This window comes from Equus przewalskii, chromosome 5 (assembly GCF_037783145.1).
Source record: "Equus przewalskii isolate Varuska chromosome 5, EquPr2, whole genome shotgun sequence".
In the NCBI taxonomy this organism is placed as follows: Eukaryota; Metazoa; Chordata; class Mammalia; order Perissodactyla; family Equidae; genus Equus; species Equus przewalskii.
The window spans coordinates 17,819,983-17,841,602 of record NC_091835.1 but is presented as its reverse complement, the minus strand read 5'-3'; the positions used below and the strand labels follow the sequence as shown (position 1 = coordinate 17,841,602).

General features: G+C 39.1%; 1 protein-coding gene across 3 annotated transcripts in view; it reads right to left on the bottom strand.

Moving 5' to 3' along the window:
- Positions 1–21,620, bottom strand: part of LOC103558659 (nuclear body protein SP140-like protein) — a 60,196-nt gene that overhangs the window by 22,076 nt on the left and 16,500 nt on the right. Inside the window, exons 2-8 of one of the 3 annotated variants that reach the window (XM_070620123.1) lie at positions 18,830–18,992; positions 17,584–17,752; positions 16,528–16,611; positions 15,075–15,137; positions 9,784–9,867; positions 5,674–5,730; positions 4,608–4,661 (exon numbers count right to left, since the gene is read on the bottom strand). In XM_070620123.1, the coding sequence (XP_070476224.1) occupies positions 4,608–4,661; positions 5,674–5,730; positions 9,784–9,867; positions 15,075–15,137; positions 16,528–16,611; positions 17,584–17,752; positions 18,830–18,992 (674 nt within the window). The remainder of the gene's footprint in view (positions 1–4,607; positions 4,662–5,673; positions 5,731–9,783; positions 9,868–15,074; positions 15,138–16,527; positions 16,612–17,583; positions 17,753–18,829; positions 18,993–21,620) is intronic. The other 2 variants (XM_070620125.1, XM_070620126.1) reach the window with 2 other exon arrangements.

Genomic DNA, 21,620 nt, shown 5'->3' with positions numbered 1-21,620 from the left:
AATTACTAGTAAAGAAATTGAATCAGTAACCAAAAAACTTCCAACAAACAAAAGTCTAGGACCAGATGGCTTCACAGGTAAATTCTACCAAATATCTAAAGAGTTAATACCTATTCTTCTAAAATTATTCCAGAAAATCAAAGAAGGAACTTTTCCATACTCATTTTATGAGGCCAGTATTACCCTGATACCAAACCAAAGACACTATAAAAAAAGAAAATTATGGGCAATATCCCTGATGAAGGTAGATTCAAAAATCCTTAACAAAATATTAGCAAACTGAATTCAACAATAGATTAAAAGGATTACACATCATAATCAAGTAGGATTTATTTTGGGAAGCAAGGATGGTTCAACATCTGCAAATCAATCAACATGATACACCACATTTACAAAATGAAGGGTAAAAATCATATGGTCATCTCATTAGATGTAGAAAAACCATTTAACAAAATTCAACACCCATTTATGATAAAAGCTCTCAACAAAGTGAGCATAGAGGAAATGTACCTTAATATAATAAAGGCCATATATGACAAACCAATAGCTAACAACATGCTTAATGGTGAAAAGCTGAAAGCTTTTCCTCCAAGATCAGGAACAAGACAAAGATGCCCACTCTCACCACTTTTATTCAATGCAGTATTGGAAGTCTTAGCCATAGCAATTAGGCAAGAAAAAGAAATAAAAGGCATCTAAATTGATAAGGAAGAAGTAAAAAGGAAGAAGTAAAACCATTTGCAGATGACATGATAGTATATATAGAAAACTCTAAAGACTCCACCAAAAAACTATTAGAACTAATAAATGAATTCAGTAAAGTTGCAGGATACAAAATTAATATACAGAAATCAGTTGCATTTCTACACACTAATATTGACCTATGATAAAGAGAAATTAAGAAAACAAGCCCATGCAATTGCTTCAAAAAGAATAAAATACCTAAGAATAAATTTAACCAAGGAAGTATAAGACTTGTACTCTGAAAACTAGAAGACATTGATAAAAGAAATTGAAGATGACACAAATAAATGGAAAGACCTATCATGCTCATGGATTAGAAGAATTAATATTGTTAAAATGTCCATACTATCTAAAGCAATCTACAGATTTAATGCAATCCCTATCAAAATATCATTGGCCTTTTTCACAGAATTAGAACAAATAATCTTAAAATTTGTATGAAACTACAAAAAAAATAGTTTCTCAATCTTGAGAAAGAAGAACAAAGCTGGAGGTATCACTCTCCTTAATTTCAAACTGTAAAGTTATAGTAACCAAAACACTATGGCATTGGTTCAAAAACAGACATACAGATCAACACAACAGAATAGAGCACCCAGAAATTAATCCATGATTATATGGTAAATTAACCCAGACAATGAAGGCAAGAATACACAATGGGGAAAACATAGTCTCTTAAATAAATGGTGTGGGAAAAACTGGACAGCTGCACACAAAGGAATAAAACTCGACCACTATATTACACCATATAAAAAAACAAATCCAAAATGGATTAAAGACTTGAATGTAAGACCTGAAACCATAAAACTCCTAGAAGAAAACATAGGCAGTAAGCTCTTTGATATCAGTTTCAGCAATAGCTTTTTGGATCTGTCTGCTCAGGCAAGGGTGACAAAAGAAAAAATGAACCAATGGGACTACATCAAACTAAAAAGCTTTTGCATAGCAAAGGAAATAATCAACAAAAGGAAAAGGCAACCTACTGAATGGGAAAAGATAATTGCAAATGATATATCTGATAAGGGATTAATATCCAAAATACATAAGGAACTCATACAACTCAATATCAAAAAAGACAAACAATCCAATTAGAAAATGGTCAGAGGACCTGAATAGATATTTTTCCAAAGAAGACATACAAATGACCAACTGGCATCTGAAAAGATGCTCAACATCACTTATCAGGCAAATGCAAATCAAAACCACAATGAGATATCATCTCACACCTGTCAGAATGGCTATCATCATGAAGACAAGAAATAAGTGTCAGTGAGGACATGGAAGAAAGAGAGCCCTCATTTACTGTTGGTAGGAATGCAAATTGGTGCAGCCACTGGAATACAGTGCGGAGGTTCTTCAAAAAATTAAAAATAGAACTACCATACGACCCATCAATTCCACTTCTGGGTATTTATCCAAAGAACACCAAAACACTAATTTAAAAAGATCTATGCACCCCTATGTTCAATGCAGCATTATTTACAATAGCCAAGATATGGAAACAACCTAAGTGTCCATCAGTGGGTGATGGATAAAGAAGATGTGAGATACACGCACACACACACACACAGGAATACTACTTAGCTATAAAAAAGAATGAAATTGTGCCATTTGTGACAACATGGATTGACCTTGAGGGCATTATGCTAAACAAAATAAGTTAGACAGCGAAAGACAAATATCACATGATTTCACTCATATGTGGAATCTAGAAACAAAACAAATGAACAAACAAAATAAAACAAAAACAAACTCATAGACACAGAGAACAGATCAGTGGTTACCAGAGCGGAAGGGGATTGGGGAATGGGTGAAATGACTCAAGAGAGTCAATGGTATGGTGATGGATGGTAACTAGGCTTGTGGTGGCGATCACTTTGTAGCGTATACAGATGTCAAATTAGAAAGCTGTACACCTTAAACTTACACAATAAAAAAGAAAGGGAAAATATAAATTTCTATTTTAAAATATGTAATCTAATAATATAAAGGGGATTTTATTTTCTTTTTAGTCTTATGAAAGATACTAGTTCTCTATTGCAGTTGTAATAAATTACCATACATTTTGTGGCTTAAAACAACACAAATTTATTATCTTACAGTTCTGAAGGTCAGAAATCTGACACAGGTCTCACTAGTCTAAAACCGAGGTGTCCACAGGACCTTCTTCCTTTCTGGAGGCTGTAGGGGATAATTTCTTTACCTCTCCCAACTTCTGAAGGTTGCCCGTGTTTCTAGGCTCATTGTCCCCTGCCTTCATCTTCAAAGTCAGTCCCATTGCATCTCTCTGATCATTATTTCATAGTCACATATCCATCTCTCTACAGCGGGAAAGGTTTTCTGATTTTAAGGACCCATGTGTTTTGATTGGGGCCACCTGGATAACCAGGATAATCCCCTCATCTCAAGAGCCTTAAGTTAATCACATCCTTAAAGTCTCTTTTGCCATGTCAAGTCACAGATTCCAGATTCCAGGGATCAGGACATGCATGTCTGCTTCTGTTGGCATAAAATTCTCAAGAATCTTGTAGATCTCCCATGTCTGTCATGGGATTTGCTCTATCAGACAAGAGGCTCCTCCACAGATCTTTTCTATATAATCATTTATCTATTTTTGGCTTCTGGTGTGCTGGCTGAAGGGATCTATGAGTCACATAGTTAATCTCCTCAAAGAACCTTTTATGTGACTGAATACTCTGACCTCTTGCTATTTCCACGGAACTAGCAAAAAGTTGTAAAACCCAATCTTGGTCACTTCTACAGAGCATACTTTCCTGACAGTGAATCTCCTAATTTCAGCATCTTTTGTAACCTGAATAGGCTAAGAATTTTCCAAATTATCAATTCCTGATTCCTTTTTGTTTAGCAGTTCTTTCCTCTCTCATTTTACTCTAAGCAGCAAAAAGAAACCAGCTGCACTTTCATGGCTTTGCTTAGAAATCTCCTTAGCTATATATATCCAGAGAGTTCTGCTTTCCACATATCTGCAAGACAGAATTTTGCCAAGCTTTGTCACTATATGACTAAGATCCCCTTCCTCTAGTTTCCAAAATATGTCTATTTCTGAGCACTCCCTCACCAGTCACACTTTCAGCCTCCGTATTTCTACTATTTAGGATGATTTACGTGTTCTCTAAAACAATATAAGTTTTCTCTACTTCATTCTTCACCTCTTTCTGAGTCCTCTCTAGCAGTCTTTGTCATCCACCTTTCTACTAACAAAATGGTCAATCTAGGCTTTTGCTATCATTCTACTCAAGACTCTTCCAGCCTCTGTCCACTGCCCAAAGACACTTCCACACTTTCAGGAATGTGAATTCCTATATTGCTTCCACAACAATTTACTACAAACTGAGTAGCTTAAAACAACACAAATTTCTCTTATAGTAAGAATTCTGACATGGGTCTCACAGGGCTAAAATCAACCTTGATTCCTTTCTGGAGGCTGTAGGGGAGTATAAATTTCCTTGCTTTTTCTGCTTCTAAAGGTCACCCACGCTCCCTAGTCCCTTCCTCCATCTTCAGAGCCAACAATATTTCATCTCTCTGATGATTCTTCCCTAGTCATTTCTCCTCTCTCCACACCCAAGGCAGGTTCTCCACTTTTTAAGGCCTATGGGAGTATATTGGGCCCACCCAGATAATCCAGGATAATCTCCCCCATCTCAAGGTCCCTAGTTTAATTACATCTGTAAAGTCTGTTTTGCTGTGTAAGATAACAGATTCCAGATTCCAGGGATACGGACACTTTTGGGGGACCATCATTCTGCCTACTGCAGCATTGTAAATAATGATGATGAAAGTCTGGCATTAAAAAATTCATTTCTAACATCAAAAGCAAGTAAAATATTATTTACTCTTACTTCTTTGCCTCGTGGATTTTCCTAAAGTAAAGTTGTTTCCAGGATTCACGGTATCTAGAAAACAACAGGTAGTGGTGAGGAAACAGAAATGAATGAGTAAAAGTTACAACTCTGAGGATGATTACTATTGCAGAAGGCTTGAGTCTGCAAAGATGTTTGATTTATTGTTTCTCTCTTCCTTCTAAAGGAACCGAAAATCTACTGAATTGAGAACTACTTTCAGAGTGGGCCCTGGGTCTTCCTTTATTTCTCAACGGAACTTTGAAAAACACTGTTAAATACATACCTATGTTTTTCAGTTTATTCAATGATAGGAACAAGTATCCTACCCTGTTTAGGTCTTAAGATTTTTGTGAGGATTAAATAAGATCTTATGTGCAAAAGTTTGCAAGAAATCACTATATAAACCAATGACATGCTGGAGGACATCCACCAGAAATACGTGCTGGGTTAAGAATAGTTGATCTGAAGTACCTCCTTCTGACAATTTAGAGGCAGAATCAGTTGTCTTTTGAGGCCTTGATAACATTGTGACAAAATGACACTACTCTCTACTAGCAAAAGTATACTTGGCTTTCCTGGGTTCCATAGAATATTGAGTGTGACCAGGATGGAAATCACTGTGTAAAAATAAGGCTTTGTTATTAATACGGTGATAGTAAACTGGACACTGCCATTTTAAGAGTGTATTTCTACTACTTCATCCATATAATAATCAACAGGGCCCATTTGGTTAAACGTTACTTTATAATGATCTCCTGCCTGCCTCTAGTTCCCAAAAGGGTCAGATCAAGAAAATGCAGAGAATGGGATTCTAGCATAGACTGGATCCATTCCCTGTGAAAGTGTGCTCAGAGTCAAGTACAGCAGGAAACGAGAGCTCTGATTTCAGACTCCCGACATCTTGTAGCCGGGGACCTGTGACTGTCACCTTCATAACTGGTCCATTCCCTGTTGGTGAGCTGCCTGATGTTCTCCTTGAAAACTGCCCACCTACCACACACATACCCAGAGTCTGTGATATCTGCTGAACCACCCCCACCCCAAGATCCTTGGGTGGCCTTACCCATCATGTCAGATGCATGGCTATTTTTAGTCTTTGCTTCTTGGCCTCTTGGTACACCTTTTGAAAAACACATGACACAGGAACAATTCTCATTTTCAGGTCCTGGTAGCCCCGCTCTTCAATTGTAATTTGTAAAGAACTTTCAGCTGTGCTATCTGCCCTTCAATGATCCTCCTTTCTCCCAACGTTACTGATTCTCCCATCCCCACTCCTACAACAAAGGACGGCTCTATCTCTGCAATAACTTGCTCTTTTGTTGTTCCTCATTGCCTCTGTCCTTTCCTTTCAATCCATATTTTCTCTCTTATCCTTTTCTTTTTGCCAAAATAATGTATTTTTGTTTTCTATTTTTTCTTGACCTACTTCTCCTTGTAGATGACAATATTTTTTATAGAATTTTGTATGTAATTCTTTGTGATGTTGTTCTTTTCCAGACATATTATTTATTATATTTATGTATATATATTTGTATATATAGAATTCAATTCTTAAAATAATTTTTGTGGAATATTCCATATAAATACAATAATAGAATAACTTTTATGGGTAATTTTCCAAATGTTAGAATATAGAAAATTAACAGTTCTTTTCACTCACTCAACAAGTATTTGCCAAGCTTTTCTCATGTGCCAGGTGCTGAGATGGGTGCTGATAACAATGTAGGGCACAAGACTACTGAAGTGTTGGTGTTTGTCAATCTTATGAACAAATGAGGAGTTGACACATAAATGAGTGAATATATTGAAACATGAAGAATGTTAGGATACAGATTGTACAGGATACTCTGGCGGGCATAAGGCAGGAAGAACTAGCCTTGTTTGGGATGAGGGATCTCTTCCAGAGGATGTACGATGGAAGCAGAAGTTAGCCAGATTAGGAAGGAAGGGAGCCAAGACGATAGTTCTAAATAGATGGAGAAGCATGTGCAAAGGTCTACATTCAGCAAATGCAAGTAACCAAAAGGAGTTTAGCATGTCTGAACACAGAGTGAGGGAGTGAGTGGCAGTGATGAGGATGGAGAAAGAGGCAGGAGCCCCAAGCTAGTTGGCTTTGGAGATCGCACAAGGGAGAATCAACTTAATAATAAAGGAAATTTAAAGGCATTGTATTTTACGTAGGAAGTAGTACAAACATATTTGCATTTTTGAAAGATCAATTTAGCTAAATCACTTAGAATACAACCGGTGGGAGCAAGTTAGAAGGAGGGCAAATAGGAGCCTGGAGCTCTAGTTAAAGTGAGAAGTGATCTAGACATGGATTAAAGTGAGAGCAATGGGAATGGAGATAAATGGACAGATTGGAGACACTTAAAAAGAAGTATTGATGGAGTTAGATGACAGGTAGGGTATATTAATTGAGAAGATGGTGGTGTCATGGATGACTCTGAGAATTTCAACCTGAAAGAATGAGACAATTAACAGTGTGTTTTAGAGATACGGAACACCGGGGGAGCAGATTCTGGTTTTAGGGGAAAAGATGATGTGCTTGGTTTTAGAAGTGTTGAGTTGGAAGCTTTTAGGAGACATCCACATAAATGGATAAGGCTAGGACCTTCAGAATCGTGGACAGAGGTCTTTCTGACACTTAAAACAATGAGTTTAGTCTCTTGGAGGACAGGGCTGAGCTGGAGATGCATGTTTAGGAACCATTAGGTTGTGTATGGTGATTGAAGGCATAAGAGTGGATAAAATGCCTGGGGTGAGGTCTCTTGTAATCTGGGTGAGTTACAGGGGCCACTTTGACTCCTGGGGACAACTTACCCTGAAAACTCACTGCTACTGTGAAAAACAACCTTGTGACAAAGTTGCTTTTGTCTCAGGATATTTTTCACATTCCACAATTTCTCCCTCTCTCTCCTCTCTCCCTTTTACACTGTCCCCTCTCTTTACCATTTTTTCCTCATCTTTTAACTCTTTCTCTACATAGTTCTCTTTGTGCCTCATCTTTACTCCTCCCCATTTATTACCCCTTGTACATATCTCATTCTCATCTATTGTCTGTGCTTCTCTCTCTGGACCTAGTTTTAGTATTGAAGTAATCTCCCTTCTACTATCACTTCCCTTTCTATTTTCTCTTTGCTTCTAGTCTGTTTCTTTCAATCTTATCTTGATCTTTGGGGGTTTTTTTTTCACAATTACAATCTTTGACTTTATCTATATTTTCTTCATCTCACAGATTAACACTTTCATCACCACCAAATGCCTGCTCTTTTGACACTGACCACACTATTGACCATTATTACATTTGCCAGTTCTCTGGGAGCTTTCTACATTGCAGGGCTGTAAGTCAGTCATGGAATTTATTACCATGTTTCTGGTACAACTTCTGAGAGCTATCTTGAAAATCATCACTCTTCCCAGCCTTGGGATATCTGGATTCCATGTCCCCTGGAAAAACTTGACACTTACTCAGAGAGCTTTTCATTTGGAGACCTCAGCCTACCTTCTCCATTCTTTCTCCTTACATTATCCACTCAGTGTCACCGCCCTCCATTCAGGAGCCCAGCTCTTCTTTCTCTTTTGGCTCCCTCAAACCTGTTGAAAGCAGCCTGAGTCTGTGCACAAGTCTCTGTCTGTGTATATGAGTGTGTGTTCATTTGTGTGTGCATGTATGTGCAATGTTGTGAGAGAATGGTAGGGAAAACAAAGAAGAGCTTTTCTTCTGTGCAGACAGAAAACCAAAGAACTAATAATTGGCTTCTCATAATCATATCATATTTGGCTTCTTGTGTCATAATTGACTTCTTCATCATATGCTAATAGGCTGGCATCTCTTTTGATTTTTTCCTCTATTCTTTTTTCTTCCTCTATTCATTTGAAGAGCTTTGAATTCACAGAACATTGAAAGGAAATGACAGCCTATAGACAGTGACTGGGGAACACACTTCAATGTGTTCTTGCTGAACTATGTTCACAGCTCAGATGAACTCAGAGAAAAATACATCCACCCTCCTAACTACACCTCACATCCAACAGAGGTTCACTCTGTCTCTTTGTATCTCACTACATCTCATTCTCCTTAATTCTCACTTTTCAGCTTATTGTTCTGCCTTATACATCTTATCTTTATTGCTTTGATTCTGTGAGCTTCTCTCTGCCCAATTTCTCTTGTATCCTGTGTTGCTTTCTCTCTTTTCATCAGTGTTGCTCATAATCTCTGTTCCTCTTTATTTCTGTGTTCATTCCTTTTTGCCCTGTCTTTCTAGGTATTTCATATACCATTTAGCTGGCTGCACTCCTACTCTCTTTGTTTCTTTGTGATTTTCATTTTTCCTGCTCCATTAAGATCCATACCTATATCTATACCCATATCTCTATATATCTATATATCTATGCAAGTTTTCTTGCATTAGACACTGATACATTGCATATGAATATATCAGTTTCCTTGTATCTCCTCGTTGAACTTTGATCATGTGACACAGCTCTTATGCTCCTGCCTATTACATATAATAGTCACCCACCATGAGACATCTGAGCTGCTTGTTTCTATTGTTCCTTCAGTTTTTCGACCCTTGCATATTAGTACCTCTATTTCCTCAACTCAAAATGGGGGTAGTGATTGTTAGCCTGTCTGTCTTAAGGGATTTTTTTGATGATGAAAAAAGAACTTATTTGCCAAAGCACTCTGAAATAAAACAATGTAATCTTACTACATGGTGAAGGACATCTGTTAAAATCTATACTAAAGTTTGAGAGTGGTTGATCTGGAGCTTTATATCTGTCAATAGTTACAAAGCAGGACCAGTTTTCTTTTGAGGCTTTTACCTTTACAAATGACATCAATGTCAACCAATAGAAATTGAAGATCTTAGTGTGAGTGGGCATCACAGTAGGTATTAAGAAACATCCTATCATTTTGCTGTTTATTTCTTCTTTGACAGCAATAAATAATTACACACATTTAATCAATAGGATTCATCCTGTGAAACATGAGTTCATAATAATGTCCTGACTTCTTCCATTTTCTAAAACGCTGAAAGGATTTCCCAGGATTAATTGGGCACAAGGTAGTCAAGGCGCTCAGAATAAAATGCATCTGAAACAATAGCTTTTAAGTCAGATTACTGACATTTTACAGGCCAAAACCTGGCATCCTAATTTACTTTACCTGACACACTGCTTAGTTCTGAGACAGAAGGTTCCTGAGGCTCTTCCTTGAAACTCGATTTTGAAAAGTCGCCGCTGCTGATCCCTGCAAAAAGAAGCAAAATTTCTTTACAGTCTCAGTCTGTGTCCTAGGAACCAACCCAGCAGGGAATCTTTAAAAGGAAAATTGAAAAAGAGAAGTCTGTGTCGGAGGGGTAGGAATGTTCCTACTACCAGGCCACCCCGTGGCTCCATCTGACTTGCTCAAGGCTGCTCCAGGAACCATCCCCAAGGACTGGAGATAATTTGCCATGGAAGGCACTCCTTCTCGTTGCCATTTCTTAGACTTCTTACCCTTTCTACTCGTACGCACGTACTTCTTCTGCTTCCATTTCTGTTTCTTGTCCAGGGGGACCATGGAAGAAACATTTTCAAGAGGTCAGAGCCTCCATCAGCTCGGCCCTCAATAATCGTGTGGACCAGAGCACCCCTCCATCCAGGGATTAGAAAGATGCTAGACAATCATTTCTGTCTCTTCCCATTTAAAGGAAATAGATCACTACCCAGTGGACAAAAGACCCACCTTTCTTTAGTCATAATTGCAAAGTTAAAGGAGTTTTGAAAACCTGGGTTTTCTCATAGGCATGCAGCTAACTGGTTTAGCAGTGACTCTGGACTTGAGTTGCCATGAATCCATTCAAAATCTTTTTTATCACACTTGAGGTGAATTCACACTATTTCCTGCAAGAACACAAATTTAGTATATTTGAGAATGGGATTCTGCCCTAGACTGTCTTCAGGTGTTTTATAACATACAGGATATACAGCACATTGTCTTTCTAAAGCAATAAAACTACTAATTTACATCTGGCTTCAAACGTTTTGAATAAAGGAGTATGGATGGTTGCTAGGAGTCTAGCTGTCAGCTCTCCCTCTTCTGCTGACTTTCCATGCAAGGCATGTAAAAGATCCTCAAGCATTTATGTATAGGAGTTTTCCCGTCTGTGGAATGGGCGAGAACAACAGTTATCTGGTCTACTTTTTAGGTAGTTGTAAACATAAAAGGATATCTTATTTGTGAAGATATTGTCAAATGTCAGTATAAAGGCCAATGTCACATTGGGGATCATCTGTCAAGAGCTATAAATTGAATTTGATGTTAATAACCAGAAGCTTTTCTTTCTGTCAATAACTAGAGAGTATGATCAGAGTCTTTTAAGTTTTGAACAAGTTTGTGACAAAATCAAGCAATGACAGACTACCCCACTTTCTCTGCTTTCTACAAAATACACGGTGGGCAGGGGTGGATATCACTATATAATCCAATACTTTGGGCAATAATATGTTTGATAGCATGTAGTAAAAATGTCACTGTCATTCAACTAGAATCATCTTGTTAAGCCTGAATTTATAATGATTTCTTTCTTTTCATTTCTCAAAATGGCCGCATGAGATAAATGCAGAGAATGGGCTCCTGGGCTGTGGAGTGTGCTCCGAGTAAAATGTAGCAGCAAACAAGAGCTCTGAACTCAGACTCCTAATGTCCTGGAGCCCTTACCCTTCTCATCAGGACCACTCCCCAATGCAGAGCTCCAGGCTCCTGGGACAACTCATCTTCCCTGGACTCTGAACAGTCATCCTGTCTTATGATTACAGAAGGAGGAAATGTCCCTTGAAGGTCTCAGTGTATGACAAAGGAATCAAGATAGCAAAAACTTGGGAAGCTCTGATAACACAAGGCAAGAATGTCCCTCGCTCAGAACTCCATGATCTGCCTTTGTACTCACTTGATCTGTAGGTCAGTTTTACTCCCAGTAGCCATTTCTTCTTGTCTTGGCCCTCTGTTTTTCATACAAGATTCTCTTCGTTTACTTAGAGCTTTATGGATGTGCTGTCATTGTTTTTGTATCTGTTTTGTATCTGTTTTTAGGTCTGCTTCTCTCCCAGGGTAGCCTTAGAAGTCTGATATTGAAGAAGGAAGATCTCCCACTTGGCTGCTTTCCAGAATGACTCTAAGAAACAGAGCCCCACCTGTCCCCCTTCTAAAACTTCTTGGAATGTTCATTTGAGAAGAAAAATTAATATTCCATTGTGTTTGAGTCATTGACTTCTTTGGGTTTATTTGTTACAGCTGTTAGCCTAACCAACTAATAAGTTAAGAGGGTTGTAAGTTAAGTCCTCAGCCTGATTTTTCGTTTTATCCATTCTCTGTTACTTTTCCCACTTTCTCCTATTCTCTGTTTATTGTTGATGTGACCTCTGTATGCCTCTTCTGTATCAATTTTGTCTTTCTACATATTTTCTTCATCTCAAGCATTCCCAACATTACCAAGAGTCCTCTCCTGTGTCATTGTCCTTCACACCAAGTCCTTCCACCTGCCAGTTCTGTTCCCCGCAGCATCAAACACAATCAGTCAGTCTGACACTATGGCTCAGACTCCTGGGAACATTGCTCATTTCCTTGTTGGCTGTCTAGTGCAACATTTTTGTCACTGATTGTATCTTTTCTCTTTGCACTTATCTGTTCTGTTTCACAGAGGGGCTCTGAGAATCCATTTTCAGGTAGGGTTGTACCTAAACCATGTTTTGATTCACAGTTATTTTATTTTCCCCCTGCATCAATTAGGATCCAACCGGAAAATACAAATCACCCTAAGCTTTTAAAGTAGAGGGAATGTAATCCAGGGGATTAGTTACACAGTTGATGGGAGAGCTGAGAAGTCCAAATGGAAGAATGCAGCAACCAGAAGAACTGTCAACAGGAAGCTATGGAAGGGACTGAGGGTGAGCCCAGGGGCCAGGGTCACTGGGTGAGTAGGAGCTGGGCCATGGCTGGACTGCTTGTTGAGAGTTGGAGTCATGGGTGAGAGGCAGCCGCTGCCAGAATTGCTGCCGGAGTTAGAGACAGGGCAATATCTGGCTTCTCCCTTGCTCCCACTCTCCAATCTCTTGCTAGCGTCTTCCATGTTAGGAACCCAGCAGGAACCCAGCAGTGAGGGAGCTGGCCAGCATGTCTGCAGGGGTCAATGGCCAGAGATAGAGGGCAGAGCAGAGCAGACGAGGGTAAGGAATAAATTCCTGGGAAAGAAACCAGGACCAGCACATCCCCCTTCCCCGATGGCGAACCTCCTCTGCTCTTTATGGATTCCACCAACCCATCCCACTCTGTTCCACCAGCCTCCATAGAGTATGAAAGGATAAATATATATTTCAGTGTAGATTGCATTGTTTTCATTTAATGTGATTTTTCTGAACATAGTAATTTATGTAAAGTATGATTTAAAAATAATTCCCAAAGTTTTAATATAGAACATGAGCCCTGGTGCATGTTTTATGCCACATCCACAGCTCCTTGGAGTCTCCCATTGGGGCGGTTGGCATGAGACATAGCCCTTCCATCACCTGTGCATGTCACTGCAGCCGTCCCTGCTGGGTCAGACTCTTGGACACACTTAATGGTGGCTTTTGGGCATCATTTGGGTTGTAGGCTGAAACTTCTGTCTTTATTTTCATTGTTCCCCATCACTGAGATGCTCTGGGATTCCATTTCCAGGCAGAGCTGCCCCGAGACCACATTGTGAGGTATAATTTCATTGCTTCCTCCCTACACTCCCTATACATGTACTGAATCCCTTCTCTTCTGCTCATTTCTAGTCACAATTCTATCCACTCACCTTTTCCTGTTCCCACCGGCTGCACTAATAGATGAATGCCTGAGAATGTGGATTCCGGAATGTTTTTAAAAAAATTTTTTAACAACTTTCTCAATAAACATGATTAGATAAAAGTACAAGTATGCTTTCAAAAATCACTCTGATTTTTTTTCTCTTATAAAAAAGTACTACTAATTTAGTATAGCTTTTCTTAAACAACATATCCCAACTGGAAGCTACATAATAAGAGTCTTTCACAGTGCGGGAAGTTCCCTGAGACTCTTTCATGCTACTCATTTCCAAAGCAGAGTCATGGAATAAAGACGTGAAATTCACTATAGACTAGTGCGTTGTAAGGGCAGGCAAACTGTGGCCCTCAGTTGACCTTCATGGGCCAGAGGTTGGTATTACTTTTATCACTGCTTCTACACCCTGGGGAATAATTAAACCCACAATAGACATCTGTGAGAGAAGACAATCCCAAAGTTTACTGTAATGGTTAAAAGTTTAGACTCTGGCACCAGACATAAATTATGATGATAATTAAAACACAGCAATAATAAGAAAATTCACAGAACACTGATGAAGTACCAGGCATGATTGTGAATGCTTCACATGACAGAACTGTTTAAAAGCTGTCACCTTGTGAAGTAGGTACTATTAACTCATCCATTTTATAGATGAAACTGAAGGACAAAGAGGGAAGTAACTTCCCCCAGAGCACAGGGAGAATCTGGAGCCGGGTCGTGGGCGTCCAGACTCTGTGCTCTGACACAACCTTACAGCAGAGTTCAGTCCCAGCTCTCAGTTGCGTGAACTTGCACGAAGAACCAAACTCTCTAAGCTGATTCTTTCCTCTCTGAGAAATGGAGATGATACACCATTATTTTAAGGTGTTTGAGAAGATCAAATAAAATATTACCTGTGTCACTGTATCGGATATAGTGACTGATCAGAAAACTAAATTATTATGATTAATGTCTTAAAATTATAATATTTAAAATAACATATTTTAATTATATTAAATTATAATATTAAATCATATTAAATTATAATTTATAAAAATAAATTATTAACAGTGTTATGGATTAAGGAGAGTCAAGAGTTGTAAACAGCGATTAGTAGTTGCTAAAGTAACAAAGCATTTTTGTGGTGACCCGTCTGGTGTTTGGAGGGCAGCTCCTGGCTTGCTGTCCAGGGATGACGGGAGAGGGTTTGCATGGGAGGCACATGGTGTCCATGGTCCTGTGTAGGGACCCAACCTGGGAGGTACCCTGTCCATATGAGGAACGCTCATCTCCTCCTGCCCCCACCACTCTTGCCAAGCACTGGCCACCTCTGGATGAGACCTCAAAGCACCCAGGCAGTGATCAGATTCAAGCAAGACAGAAGCAGAACTGTGAAGCCAGGCACATGGGCAAAACGTCCAGGCCTGGAGTTGTCGGGAGCTGGCAGCAAGAGTGTTTAAGGGGTATAGATGCAGCGACCCTCCCAGGCAACCCAGAGTGTGAAGACTGTTATCTAAATCCTTGGAGAAACTGCAGAGGCAAAGACTGACAATTCTGGGCAATCAGTGATACACAGAAGCAGGCCCCACCACGGCACATCCCAGAATGCATCAAGAACAGCAAAGGATCACAGAACGGTCAAAGGAACAAACCATTATAAGATGAGCATTCTGTGCAGGGCCAGGTCAGGATTTGATGCAAGTTTTCACCAGTTCCTAGGGGAAAGAGATTAGAAGTTTATTTCAGAAATTGAAGTATGGGCTGTACCATTCTCTGCTAATCTCTTTTTTATAAAGTAGGAGTTGAAGACCCCCTCTAGGGGTCAATACGATCAGTACAGAGCCCATCAGTCAATACAGAGACCATCTGACCTGGCAGATCCCACCCAACTCTTACAGTCAGACTCCATCCCCCAGAGTCGGGTCTGGGGTCAGCTGCACCCCTGGTTGAGAGGGCTCCGCCAGGCCTCTCACTGTGTGTCCTCTATGAGGCACTTGGGTAACTGCTGATGGCTTTTCCTGTTATCCACAGCCATAGTGAACCTGCCTTTGTCCCCAGAGCTGCCCCTGACTGGTAGCCTTACCTCAGTTCCTACAAAGTCTGGGTGCCTTGTCCTCACCCCCTCTTACTCCATACCCTCCTTCTACATATCTGTTCACTCTGTCTTGTTGGCCTTTCCATGAGGATTCAGTGCCTGATTCTCCTCCACTTCCTCCAGCTCTGGTATTCTTTTTTCCATGTTTTTCTCTCCACATATATTTCCTTATTTTGTTTCATATTTCTGTCTTTTCTGTTAGATTATCTGGGTAGTGTACAGGGTTAAGAACACGGGCTCTGGGTTCAGAATTCCTGGTTTCATCCTTGCTCATTTGACCCCAGCTCAACTACATACATGGTCTCCAGACTTCAGCTTCCTTATCTGCATAATGGGCACATAAGTGATACTATCCTCCAACGGCAGCCATGAGCACTGAACCCACAAGTGCCAGAGTAAACGCTCAGTCAACTGAGATGTGAATAATATGGTTGTTTTTATTGTGTCCTTTAACCCTTTCTCCTCTGTCATTTCCCCTCTTTCCTCCTCTCTCTCTCTGTCAAAGTGCCCACATCCTCTTCTCCACATCTCAACTACTTTTTCTCTTCTCTCTATATGACTGCCATTTTCCTTGAATATTCCTGTTCTTGAACAACATCCCCCACATTTAAATTGGTCCTTTCTTGTGCCATAAACAAGGGTCTTCTCTTTGAAATTGACCTTCGACCCAGAGTTCTAGCCCTTCACAGCTTCACACTGATCTTCTCCTACAGGGGCCTCTCTAAATTGAAATTACTTCCAGGTAGTCATTCTCTTTAAATCTGGTTTACTGATACACTGGGTTCCTCTTCCTTTGTCTTGGTCATTGGACCTGTTGACAGTCTCTTGTCAGAGCTCCTCCTCCAGGATTTGGCCTCAGGTTAGATGCTCATGCAAATACCCTCCTGTCTTCTCCATTCTCCTTCAACGTCTCCCTGATTCACAATCTCCACTCAGGGCTCAGTCCCCATCTCCTTTTTTTCCTTTTCCTTGTAGCAGATGAGAGTGGGTGTTTATCAGGTTGCAATCACCTTGTTCAAGGCTTAGATGGTAATTAGGCCTCTCCACCATCCCTTCTCCATCATTTTCCAGGGAAAATATATTGTTTGACATTACTGAAGAGAGAAGGCAAGAGAGAAGAAAGCAATTAGAGATCTTCCAACACCTCAAAATTACACGGTTAGGAATTTCCGACCCTCAGGTCACTCAGAGCTCAGTGGGTCTGATCCTCATGGTAAAGTTCCCACATCATCCCTGGGACAGAAAAGAGAACCCCCAACAAGGGAGCCTCTATGTTTCCCATGCAGAAAGGAGCTACTCAAGCGTAAAAGGTAAAGGTGTAGTGGAAACATCATGAGGCTGTTACTCACATAAAAAATTTTCAGATGGCCAGGAAAGCATGTATCAAAATAAATAACGGTAATTACTCTGGAAACCTGATGAAGGTGGCCTCTCTTCTGTGTTACCAGGTCAACACTGGGTTTAGGGTTAAAAATGACCCATGACTGGTAAATTGCATGTGAACTGGGGGACTACCTATGGACTATAAGCCATACTTTGGTCTTCCTTCAGGGTGGTAACTCTTGTAACTTGTCTCATCCACAGAAGGTGGGGTCCCAAAGAGTTATGGCTATTGGAGTTGTCACATGAGATAGTGACTCCCAAGGGCATGGTACTACTAAACCAGTGTGGATTCTGCATTCACCAGTTAGCTGTCACTTGAGGCAGGTAGTAGACAACTGGGTGGACTGCTGTCTTAGCCACTGCAAGGGGTCCCCAAGAAGAGGAACAACTGATACTGCCCCGTTGGGATGCTGTGTTTCCTGTCATTTGTCCTTCTAAGTAAATCTGATGCCATGTGGCTCTGGTTGTCCTGTGAGCCTAAATGCCTAGTTAAGCAGACCTGCAGGTGGGTGTTGCATGCCATAGCCACTATGCCCTAAGATTTGAAAAGGCTCATGATGTGTGTGTTTTGTAAACTGCTAAATCCCCACTGCCCAGCACCACGTGTAGCACATGGTAGGAGGTTAATATATACATGTTGGAAAAAAACTGGACATCAAAAGGTCACTAATAAACTTAATTACCTTTTTCGAAGCTTTTATAAATGCCATGTAAATCAGGGTACTCCTGCATGTTGACCTCGCTGAACAAGGCTTCCAGAAGCGGCAGGTCAAAAGTCTTCTCCAGTTCACTGAGCACATGGTATACCACTCTTTGTATAGGGACCAGGTTTCTACAAGAATCCTGAGCATCCTTAAAAAAATATTGAATGGAGAAAATATAAATACAGGCTTCCAAGTTATAGAAGAGCCCTTGAAAGTGAATTTATGGGTAATGTACTCCAATTTCTCTACCTAGGTATCTTCTCAGGGAAAGTTTTAGGATTTCTATATATTTGTATGGCTACTAAGTGAAACAAGTAAATCCTTCCTCCTTAAAAATACCCATTTGTGAGTAAGATCTTCTCACACTCATTTACATTAGATGTAAGAAGAAGCAATTCTGAAGAACAAAAGTGGGTTCAAAGTTAAATGTTGCATGGCCCTTTAAGAACTTGGTCATATGTTTTAGGAATAGACTTAGCAGGTGATGAGCAGCTGCTTTGTTGATTGGACAAGCTCTGAACTGACTTGGCGTGGAAGAACTCAGGAAGCCAGGTGACAGTTCTCCCCTTTGTGAACTTGACCATAGAAAAAGCATATTCACAGCGCAAAGGGAAGACTTGCATCTCTGTATGTCCAACAACACCTATTGCTAAAATAACCCAAATTCAAAAGGAAAAGAAAGGAGAAGAAAACTGAAAACTGTTGGGCAAAATATAGCAAGTATCCATTTTCAAATTTGTCCTAAGAAGACATCAATTTTGTGTGTGCTTTAATGTTCTCAGGTCAAAGCATTTAAACCAAAGCTCATTGAAATGAAATGCTGTATCAATTATTGCTTCATTAAATCAATTCACTAAATTTATTAATCAATTAAAACTACTTTTAATTCTTAGCTTATGCTATATTGTGTGCATTCCTGCAAGGCATTATACGTCTGTGGGACACACCTGCTTCAGATCCAGCCAATCTCCACTGCTATTCACCCCAACTCCAGTGGGCACCATGGAGCACCATTCCTTCAGAAGCAGGACTGTCTCTGGTGATGCCTGCTTCTCCTCTCCCTTTTTACATACACGAACACTTACAGCAATAATTGAAAAGGTCCCCCAGTCATAGGAGGCTCCTCAGTTGGCTAGCTGTGCCCTGATGTTTGGGTCCAGGATAACAAAGCATAACTTAGTCTGGGGCTGGTTAACCAGATTGTGACATAACAAACTTTACTTACTTCATACATCTTTTTGGTGATGAATTCACGGTCACAGAGGCCCTCAAGGAAAGGAAATGGTTTTTTTATTGCACTTGAAATCTCCACCTTATGTCTTCTGAAGTGCCTGAATATAGCCTCATAGAGAAGCCTCTCTTCCATGTTCTCGTATTCTGTGGACATCCTGGGGACAAAAGACACCATGAAAAAATGGTCATCAAGATTTCAGATGTTTGTGATGGCCATAGGATTTTATATATGAAGGACAGACTGTGAAGAACCAATGTATATAAAATAAATGGTCCTGAGTAGAGACCAGAATAAGTGGAATTGAAGCAATACGCAAATAGATAATAGAAGAAAGCATGGACGTTAAGAAAGACTTACATATAGCATTGAAAAAGTCATTTGTTCCAATCAAAGCCATTGTAAAGATATCTTCTAAACATATCTGGAATAGTTTGTTAATTAACATTTTTTAAAAATCTGTACAAAACCGAGATGGAGTAAAGCCATCCACAGAGGAATAAAAACAATGTAATAATAACAGGATTTAACTTGAAAATGCATCTTAGTTAACAACTAAGAAAAAATAAATCACATAAAGATAAAAACAAGGTGTCCCTCCATGACTTGTATCTGTTAAGAGAAATACCATCCCACATTGCAAAACTAGTTCATAGGGGCCGGCCCAGTGGCCTAGTGGTTAAGTTCGTGCGCTCTGCTTCGGTAGCCTAGGGTTTCACCTAGGGTTCAGATCCTGGGTGCGGAAATGGCACCGCTCGTCAGGCCATGTTGAGGTGGGATCCCACATGCCACAACTAGAAGGACCCCACAACTAAAATGTGGAACTATGTACCGAGGGGGTTTGGGGAGAAAAAGTAATAAAAAAATTTAAAAAAAAACTGGTTCATAAGTGATAAGATGTGACTTGATAATGATATGGTATGGTAGTACATGGAGAATTTCACAAGAATATCAATTATTTCTCCTGGGACTGCTGCTTTGTGTTAACATAAATCTGTCTGTGCTATTCTCATATATAGCGAGTCTTTTTAGGCATCTGGACTTCAGAAATTGCTGCTCTTTCCTGTGAAAGTAATTTTAAACCGGAGTCTGTAATTCTGGTTCTTAGTTTATCAGTTTATTGCTCTGATAATAATGTTTTAGTCAACATCTTGTATTCCTAAATATGATGAAGACTCGTAAGATTTCTTTGTCAAACCAGAAGGGAATTATTGGCACTTCCCAGTACCCAACATGCATCAGGAAATAATGTCATATTATTGTGTTGAATTCTATTTAAAAAAAAGTTTCCGGTTAAATTTTACAGATTGCAAAGAAGTGTCTGTCTTTTCTTTTGTTAAAAACCCCACTAAAATGCTAATAAAGAAACTGGGTTTACAATAACAAAGAGAATGGTAGGGGGCAAGGAGTTGATGAGAGATTTCAACCCAAACCTATAAGACAAAAAGTGGTCAAAGGAGCTCTAATTGCTATTGTAGGTGAAGGATGCTCCCAGGAGTCACAAAGCAACCAATGTGCCCTGTGGAATTCTGAAGAGGCAGTGGAGATTCTAAGGGAGTCAGGATGCTGAAAACTAATGTGTTATTTGAAAAACGAAGAACAGAACAGTGCATCTTCTACTCCTTAATCCACAAGGTGACTACCTGGAGCCAGGCAGCCTCTCAAAGGCAAACATTGCTGCCCTTTCTAGCACCATATGTTAATTTTGCCTGTTACTGGATTTCATACATGGAATAAAATATCTCTATTAATATATTATATAATATATTATAACAATATTTTATATTTATATATAAATTATATATATTTATAATTATAAATATTTATATTTATATATTTAATTTATATTTATTACATAATTATACAATATAATTATATATAACTATATAATAATGTATCATATATAATTAATAATTATATGTAATATAGTAATAATATAATTATATACTTATTAATGTGTAGGAGCTTGTTACATGTTATGAATAGAAGTGTTTTGTTTGATGTATATATTGTGAACAGTTTCCCCCAATCCATGGCTTGCCTTTCATTTCTTTAACCATGTCTTTTGATGAGGAGAAATTTTTAATTTTGATAAAGTTCAATCTATCAAAATTTTTCTTGTGGTTAATGACTTTAGTGTACTCTCTAAGAAACCTTTACCTATCCTAAATTAATGAAAGTATGCAAAATATTCAACAAGCAATGGGTCTATTTCTGGATTTTCTGTTCTATATCATTGATCTATTCATCTATCTTTGTGTTGATAGCACACTGGTTTAAGAACTAGAGCTTATAGAAAGTCTTGAACTCAATTAGGAAAAGATTGTCTTTGCTTTTCTAAGTCTTTTGGTTCTCCATATATCTTTTGGAATCAATTTGTCAACTTCTACAAGAAAAGTCTTTTGGATTTTTATTGGGTTTTTATTGAATCTATAGATAAATTCAGGGAGAACAGACATCTTAACCATACTGAGTCTACTCTTTTATGTCGTTTTTCTCAGTGTTTATGTTGTCAGTACAGACGTCACGTGCATCTTTCATTAAACTTCTTCCTAGTTATTACATTGTTTTTGAGGCTACTTTAAATGGTATTGATTTTTAAGTTGCTTCTTACTACTGTATGGAAATAGAATGGGTTTGGAAAAATATTATCGATGTATTCATAACCTTCCTAAATTCACCTGTGAGTTCTAGTAAAATATTGTAGATTTCCTTTGGCTTTTATAGAAAACAATCATATCATAAGCAAATAAAACTCTTTTATTTATTCCTTTCCAACAATTAT